A 9,078-nucleotide genomic window follows, 5' to 3' on the forward strand; every position below is an offset into this window, starting at 1 on the left:
CACGCACGAACCTCTTTCTCTCTCAAATCCCCTTCATCTTCACCACATCACCACCACCATCTTCAACCCCATGTGAAGGTGTATGGTCCCAAATTACAAGTGAACACATGTCAAACAGACCACACCACACTCCAAGCTGGCGTCCACATCACACGAGCGCATCCAGAAGGTTCTAGAACCTTCTGGAAGAAATCACCTGGTGACAAGAAAGATGCTCCTGCAGACAAAAAGGACAAGTGGCACCAATAGCGAGACGCCAGCAACGCTTGCAAGATCCTGGGAGGGCATGACGACGGCCAGTACAAGCGAGTACCCAGCTGGAACGAATAACCGCGCGCCACGTCACCTGAGCAACTGACAACGTCAGAGGGGACATAAAGGATATTCCTCCTGGCCGGACAGCTAGCAGGCACTGGCTAGCTGGCAGGCCTCCTCCTTCTCTATTCTCTGGCTATAAATAGAAGACTCCACCTTCAGGTTTAAGGATTCACTCTCTCACTCTTTTACTATATACACACACTTTTATCCTCAAAATAAATTACTTATTCTCACGCCGGATGGTGGTTACAAGGAGAACCTCCATATTCCCCTCCTTGTAACGAGCTTACGATGTGTTGAATATTTTGCAGGATCTTCACAGCAGTTCGGACGAGACAAAGAAGATTAACCTTTGTTTGTCGAGTCACAAACCACAAGCTAGTCCCTTGATTAGTTTGGTGTTTCTTCATTACCACCAAGACCACCTACCTACCAACAGCGCACCTCCTAACACCACTAAAACCACACATCCACATATAGTATAACACTACTCAAATAACGAATAATACAAAATTGAGATGATCGGGCATTGACTTACACACAAACACACAAAAAGATAATAATACGGTTAACCATGTCAAAATTAGGGGTTTTTCTGCATTATAGATGAATGTTACCTTAGGAGAAGACGACTCCGGCACGTGTGCTTTGACTCCGATCAGTCACAACCACCGCACCTACCACCACAACCAACCGCTTATCACCACCGTACCTCAACGCTGCAGAGTATGAGATTTGTGTTTGTTTAGAGGAGCATGAAAATATAGATTTTATTTGATTATTATTCTTTAACCCATTTGTCTTTTCGTAAAAGTTAACAGACTTATCGAACGACGTTACAAATCTGGACTCAAATTGTCACTGATTGAAAAATCAGGTGCTTAGATAAAAAATTTTGTTTTAGACACAAGTAGTTAAAAACATCAAAACTCATCGACTTAAAAAAGAATTTACTCTTTTATTTATTAATAGTAATTAAATAAGTTAGGATTATAAAAAAAATATATAAATAAATGGGTGAAAAGGTTGTTTAGGGTATTTTACTTTGAAAAGGACCACAGACACCTGCAACAACTTCCAAAAATAAGGCCTGTCAAATTCATTTCTAAACTTAAAGGCCGAACTAAGGGTGTAAGGGGTGCTCACCTAAGAGGTGAGTCCCCTCTCTTACGCCCAACCAATCCTCGTGTGGCACGTCAACTCCCCTCTTAAACTCCCCTAACACCCTAAATTGATGGCGGCACTCCCCTCTTAACTCCCCTTATTTTTTTATTCAAAAAAAAAAAAAAAAAAAAGGTTTGATTGGTTGAAAGTGAGCTGGCCCACCATCTTTCCCCTCTCCTCCAAGCGGTGAACCCATGCCTAATCCACTCCCCGATTCGGGTCCCCGCAACGTTGGCGGCGGTGTTCCCGATCGGTGGATGTGGTCACCGATGGGGTCCCCGCTGTACGCCCCGGACACCCTAATAATATTGTATAAACTCATGGGCCTGTTGGATTTTAATTGGATCGAGCAACTCTTAAACAGGTAAACCCACAAACAATAACCGGTTTTGGTAGGTCTGAAACACAAATCTATAACCTGGTTCGGTTTGATTTCGGTTTCGTCATACCAGTCGTGTGCGCACATTTTAAAATTGTTTTTTACATTAAAAATTCATAAAATTCAACTTTTATTATTTTTTAGATTTTTTTTAAAGAATATAGAAAATCAAATACAAAAAAACACAGAAAATTAGATGCCAAAGAAAAGCATCATTTAAAAATTACAACATTAAGTAATCAATTTTTTTAGCGTTTATTTCTCATTGGAAACTATTGTTTACGTGAATCGATGCATCCTAGGTGAGTTCTTCTTTGGACAGGGGATCACTAAGGGGCTGTTTGGTAGCCTCTTAATGACCATTCAGATGCTACCTCTTAATGGTTTAAAACCTCTGAATGAATAAGAGGTAACCTCAAGTCTGAATGGTTAAGAGATAACCTCTGAATGGTAAATTATCACATGTCACATTCTTCTACCTTCTAATTAGTAAAATTCTTAATGGTTCCATTAAGAGGTAGCCTCTTAATGACCATTAAGAGGCTACCAAACAGCCCCTAAGTCCCTTATTCACACAAATTACAAAGACCCTAACCATCTTTTTATAAGAAAGTAAATATGGTCCTTAAGCTACCTAACCAAATATAAAACTTCTAGCAATAAGGAAACAAATATTGACTTAGAATCATTTCCCAATAAACTTGTAATAATTATCTACAACATCACACCACTCAGCATGGAATGGGCTTGACCTGGCCCAGGTGACCTGACCCAAGCAGTGGGCTAGTATCACAAACTTCATCTTTCTCAGTTCAACAATTCAACACTGAACAATCAAGATTAACACAGGCCATTCATGAATTTTACTCTAGAAGATATGTAATATGATCAAGTTATATGATTATCCTCATTCAGTTTAAAGTTACTATTAACAAAACTTGTGACTTGTGACTTTAGTGCAAATTATGATCAAGTTATATGATTATCATCTGGTCTCCTGCTCCTCTTTCACAAAGTGCAGAAGCATAAACCATGAGTAATATAAGGCCACATAAGACCACCCATAGTGGTTGCCCTTTTGGGCGTTTTTGGGGCTCAATCACGCCCATATCGCCCACATCCCCACTACGCATGGGCGTGTTTGGCAGTTTTGTTGTTGATTGGCAGTTTTGTTGTTGAGGTGTTTTTTAAATCACGCCTAATGGGGAGTTTTGTCGTCCAATCACATTTCAGCTTCTATTATTTGGCCAATAAGATTTTTTAAATGTCTTTTTTATTTTATTTTATTACAAACATAATGCCCCACAATCCCCACAACCCCACTACACTCATTTTAGAAAACACCCAATAATGCCCCATTGCTGACTGGGCTGCCACATGGCGCAAAACGCCCAAGGGTGAATATTGCCCACTACGCATGGTCTAAGTGGGAAAAAAGTTGCATCAGATGTTTACAATCAAGAATCTTGCACATAATGTAATCATAAATAAAACTAGTAACCAGTATCTGACTATGATATACAAAACCTCATCATGTTACAACTTACAACTATAGAAAATGTAAAATTAACCAGCAAATAAAAACCTGAACCTTTATCCTCTGTTTTTTTGCTTTGAAAATATAGAAAGATGAAGCAGCTTGCTCTCGAAGAATATAAATATAAATAAAAATCCAAATACGCATACCATGAATTATAACTATCGCAGGTTTTTGTCACACGTCAAAATTCTATAACTTGCGTGTGGGCCCTCCGCGGTGTCACGTATCGCTACACGCCACCCAATCGCCCTCCCTATTTCTTGAAGTTCTCCCATCACTGAAACTGAATCACGAATGTATACACGCCCCCCGGGTCTCAAAATTCTATCCATCTCAAGCATTATGCTTGTAATGTTGCATCTGAGAATGTAATGTATTGATATTTTCAAAATTACCATATGACTATCTAAATGTTTATATTTAAAGAAACTTGTTATGGCACATACCTTTTTTGCTCAATAGAGAAGAGACCAGCCGCATGCAAGAGATCATAGGTTCTTGGGTATGTATCGAATGGCTCACACCTGTGATATTAAGTGATCAAGATGGTTACGGTCCTAACTTAAGTATGATTATTGTTTTTATTAGGGGTGTGAATTTCTGACACGACCCGAAAACACGACACAAACCTAACACGAAATTCGTGGGTTTGGGTTTAGTCAAAACGGGTTTGGGTTAGTTTCAGGTTAAACCCGCAGAGCCGTTTAACTAAACGGGTTGGGTGCGGGTCAGCCCGGTCGGGTTGGTGGGGTTAACCTGTTTAACCCTTTTATATTAAATTATATTTTTTTACAATATGTTTTATGTCATAAATTAAATTGGGTGTGTTTTTTATGTCATAGTTATAACTTGAAAAGAGAATTTGACATAAGATTTATAATTTAAATGTAATTGTATTATATACATTTGTGTTTCTTTAATAAATTTTAATTTTAATATATTAATTTGCGGAAAAATATTTAAAAAAAAATATAAAAAAAAATCGGGTTGAACGAGTCGTGTTCGGGTCAACCGCGATTATTCGGGTTCATTTGTATGACGTGATTTTCGGTTTCGGGTCGTGTTCGGGTTCATCTAAAATTTCCAGGTTCGGGTTGGGTTGGGTTGAAAACGTGCCAACCCACGAACACGACCCATTTAGCACCCCTAATTTTTATTAAGGAATGTAACAAGGTATGAAATTATATACCAATCATGCATAACTCCTAGAAGTCCACGATCATAGATGACAGGCAAGGTGTTTGGACCACTAACAGGAACAACATTCATAACCCAACAATCTAGTTGATTGCCAATTAAGGCTGCTGCAAAACTGCCAAACAAAGAAAAGAAACGATTGGTATTATGAAGATTTGGTTACACACCAATTCCTAGCAACAGACACGAAAAGACAAACATACCCTCCATATCCGGCTCTCATATCCATCACATTTCTAAGCTTGAAAGTACCCCAACGTAAAGCTCGTACATAGCTATCTATTATTTCTTTCCAGTATTTAGACTCCGCTTTAAACAAATCATTTCTTGATACATATGCATCAAGTTGTATGCTTTGCAGCCTCGGAGGTGGGTTATTCAGACGTTCGGGCCAATCGGTAATATTTGCTCCAGATCCATCCTCGGGCAATCGAGATATACATGGCTTCAAATCAACATACCTGGAGCGAAAACAACATATCGTTGAATCTGCTTAATGGAGATTCGTTTAAGTGCAAGCAGTTTCAAATAACGTATTCACTAGTGTTTACTTGTATTCACCAGTATATGTTTACATATAATGTATTCGCCAGTGAATACAACTTTTTACATTAATTAGCAAATGTTATCGCGTTCATATAGTGTATGAGTTCTGATTGAGAATGAAGGATAGAAAAATACCAAACATCATTTGGGTCATCTTTCTCGTCACACAATGGTGGTAGGGTCCCCGATTCACGATTTAAATAGCAACTGTTATTAAGCGGTTTTTGCCATATTGCAATATATCCCTCTTTATTCACAAGATTCCAGCAAAGACGAGTTGTCAGGTTAACCATCTCTGAAAGAGAAATGAAACTTGGGTTGAGATGTATGCTTTTCTGTTTGGTAAATACGCATGTTACCGAAAATATTAAACAAAAACTGGTTACCTTCCCATTGTTCTTCGAGCAGTGGTTCGTGCTTGTAAACCGGTTGTGCTGCCCAGGCAAAATACCCTCCTGCTCTTAGCAATCTGTTGACCTCAAGTAGCAAAATCCCATCTTCATCATGATACGTGTAAAAAGATTTTTAAGGAAAATTAGAGTGTTGCCCAAATACGAATTACAAGCAGCTAAATAACATGTCACTTACCATCACGAGTCCAGTTGACTCTACATCTCGAGCAATGAATTAAGTCAAAAGCTTGGCTCGGGTATAAGAGTCTCCTTGTTGCAAATGCTGCCACCATTGCAGGCACACCACGCTCTAGTGCAAACTGAATCTGGTTCTCATGTACATCTTTTGGAGCTACAGACATAGTGAGTACGTTTCTTGAAAACAAATAAGCACCAAAACTTGCCACGCCACATCCAACATCTAATGCAACCCGCGTATGGTTTCCAAATGTGATCTCTGGAACCATCTTCCAAAACAAATCAACCAGACTGTTAACTTTATTACAGGAATAAGCAACATTACAGATATTCCTTTAAGAATATACCTGTGAAATCTGATCCAAATACTTGTCGGCCCCATGAATGAACTGTGTACCACCTCCTGGAAACTTAAACTTATCCTTGTCTACATTAATCCAGTTCTGACCACCCTTATATTCAGCAAGCTGCGCATGTGGAACGTTACTGAACCACACCTGTATTTAAGTACAAAACAAACAAATATCATAAGACTACATTAAGCTAGCAAAATGCTGTATAATTCAAATTCTTTAAGCTGGCAATTACAGAACAATATTCAGTGCAAATTATAAAACCGAAGAGCAAGATCACCTCATCGCGACTCGTCGGCCAAGGAATTGGGGCTTTGTACCCTTTAGGCGCCGGTACCAAACAATTCAACCCCTTATCCTTCTCCGGACAATGCCGCTCAAACCGTTCCCCTTTCTCAGTCGATTCCAACGCCTTAATCGCCTCCACATTATCCAAACACGGTATATACTCCCTCATACTCACCGGACAAGTCTCAAACTTAGGAACTCTAAACTTAACCCCTTCATCACTCTCCGCCGCTTTCGTTTCATTATTCCGATTCTCCACCACATCCGGATCATACTCCCCCACCTCAAACTCATCCCTCATCACTCCATTCTCATCCACAACCCCTAGCCTCTGCACCGCCGGCGGCGGCGGTGGCGGAGGCGGTGGTGGCGGCGGAGAAACCAATGCTGCCGGTGGAATCGCCGGTAACGTGTGATCAGCTACTGATTCTACTTCGTTTGTATCGTTTATTAACGACTTGACATCAAAAGTTTTGTTGAAATTTGGTGAAATTGAAACAATTGGAGTTTTGGCAGTTAGGTCTGAATTTGAACTGAAAAAGATCAATTGCTGATAAGTATCGTCGGACCAATGCTTACCTAAATAGAAAAAAGCTAGGGCTATGAACGCAAATCCGGCTGTTTTAACTAGTAGTGGCGATTTTAACCAACTGAATCCCTTCATCTTTGCAATCAAATTCACCAGATCTGATCTGATCCGCAACCTCTGTGATTTAGAATTTTAATCAACGGAGATCTGTGTGGGAACACGCATTATCTTCAGCTTGAACTGTGGCAGCAATTCAGTGAAGTGTTTGGTTCTAGTTGCTGTATAATATTGTGTATAAATTTGTGTGCCTACATACAATGAATTGCCTTACACGAAGGCTGAAAGTGTAGATTAATATATAGCATGTGCCTACCAACCTTAAATCCTGTGTGCGATTTCGAGGAGACGAACGAGAACCGCGAATGAATCCGTCGGTTGCGTTGTGTATCGGTATCACATCAAGATCAAGATTGGTTCAACAAAAAATCATGATTCCGTGATTATCAACGGGATATGTACAACTTTACCACGTAACTTTTATTGTGTTTCATTTGTAGTCCTTCAGTTTTTTGGGTTATTGAATTCTGTTATATTTTATTCTTTATTTTTTTCAGTAAATCTAGAGTAAATTACAAAAAAAAAAAAAAAAAAAAAAAAAAAATCGTTCTTTATGTTGACACTAAATTGTGAAATAGATCTTATACCTTCAAAAAGTACAAAAAAACGTACTTGATTTCTGCAAATCCTTGCACATTACGTCTTTTGACCCTAACTTAGTTAGTTTTCATGGTTAAATCTGATCAAATGGACCCTGCATAATTGTTTTATTTATTAATTTTATGATTAATTATTTTAGTATTTAGGGTAAAATGATCAAAATACCCTTATGTGTGGTTCACTTGGTCTGGTTTTATTATGAAAACCAACTGAGTTTGATCCCGATCCAGACGACAATAGCGAGCCGGTCCGCGTCTCGGGCCTAAGCCGTGCACACAGGTTCGAGACATTGGGTTTTTATTAGTTTGTTAGTTTATTTATTTATCTTTTGGTTTGAAATTTGAAACGTTGTTATCTTTTAAAAAGTTCCATGCCTATCTTGCAGGATAGGAGCTTTGTTTAAAAACCTATTTTCCTATTTTCATGGTGAACTTTGCTAGAGACGTAATTGATTACCGGTTCTTTGAGATCGCCGGATTTGGCTTCTCGGTTACGTTGCCGAATTTTGGTAACGGGTTTACTTTTCGTTAAGCTTCCGCATCATTTGGCATCAGAGCCATGGCTGAAAACTGGAGGAACAATCGTGATTTTCACCGTCGATACGCCGCAGGAGGCAACGGAGATTATCGTGATCCAGATCCTCGTGACGTAGAACTTGAAAGATTGCAACGTAGGGTTCGTGAATTAGAGCTTCGATACGAGCCAAAGGACGATGAACTGACTGAATCGGATTACCATACCGAGTTTGATGATGGCCGAAACCCGTTCGGGGGACGACCTAATCGTTACCGGTCACCGCCTCCAATCGACCCCTTGAAAGCTTTGGGAGTACGGGTTGAAATTTCTGAGTTCGAAGGTCAACTACATCCCGATGATTTTATCGAGTGGCTACATACGGTTGAAAGGGTTTTTGAATTACGTGATATTCCCGAACATCTCAAGGTCAAACTCGTGGCAATAAAACTCAGTAAACATGCTTCGTTATGGTGGGAGCATGTTCGGAAGAAGCGACAATACGAAGGGAAGCAAAAGGTGGAAACGTGGGAGAAGATGAAAAAATTGCTAAAGTCCAAATTCCTTCCGGCTAATCACCGTCAAGACTCTTATCTTGATTACCACAACTGTAAGCAAGGCAATTTATCGGTTGAACAATTTATTATGGAATTTGAAAAATTACGTATGCGTTGCGGGGTTGATGAGGAAGATGAACAAGTGATAGCTAGATTTTTGGGGGGTTTACGCACCGATATTGCCGATGTTGTTCAATTGCAACCTTATTGGAGTTTCGATGATGTTTGTATGTTGGCACACAAGGTTGAAAAACAGCTACGGGCCAAGCAAAAAACCTCCACCACTAACCGAAACACCGGTCCAAGTAACATACCGGGCCGTCCGGGCCCAATCAAAGTCGACGGCCCAACCACGTCTGCCCAAAATGCTTTACTAGCCACGGCCCA

The 9,078-nt window shown here is 39.7% G+C and overlaps 1 protein-coding gene across 1 annotated transcript; it reads right to left on the reverse strand.

Moving 5' to 3' along the window:
• Positions 1-3,311: 3,311 nt before the first annotated feature.
• On the reverse strand, positions 3,312-7,395 carry LOC110886501 (probable methyltransferase PMT11). Its single transcript, XM_022134316.2, has 9 exons — positions 6,368-7,395; positions 6,082-6,231; positions 5,733-6,003; positions 5,531-5,641; positions 5,280-5,439; positions 4,802-5,059; positions 4,591-4,713; positions 3,848-3,925; positions 3,312-3,761 (listed from the first exon to the last, which is right to left on the reverse strand). Exons 1-9 carry the CDS (start codon positions 7,037-7,039, stop codon positions 3,560-3,562), a joined length of 2,025 nt encoding a protein of 674 aa, XP_021990008.1. The 5' UTR covers positions 7,040-7,395; the 3' UTR covers positions 3,312-3,559.
• Between the last annotated feature and the right edge of the window lie 1,683 nt (positions 7,396-9,078).

Source organism: Helianthus annuus, chromosome 14 (assembly GCF_002127325.2).
Source record: "Helianthus annuus cultivar XRQ/B chromosome 14, HanXRQr2.0-SUNRISE, whole genome shotgun sequence".
NCBI classification, from domain to species: Eukaryota; Viridiplantae; Streptophyta; class Magnoliopsida; order Asterales; family Asteraceae; genus Helianthus; species Helianthus annuus.

Bases quoted from the DNA above. Each gene is read 5' to 3' on its own strand.
- LOC110886501 (XM_022134316.2), bottom strand. From the start codon at position 7,039: ATGAAGGGATTCAGTTGGTTAAAATCGCCACTACTAGTTAAAACAGCC. The intron at 6,004-6,081 runs GTATATTCTTAA...TTGTTTTGGAAG, and splicing joins ATTTGGATCAGATTTCACAG to ATGGTTCCAGAGATCACATT. The intron at 5,440-5,530 runs GTAACCAGTTTT...TTTCTCTTTCAG, and splicing joins GCTCGAAGAACAATGGGAAG to AGATGGTTAACCTGACAACT.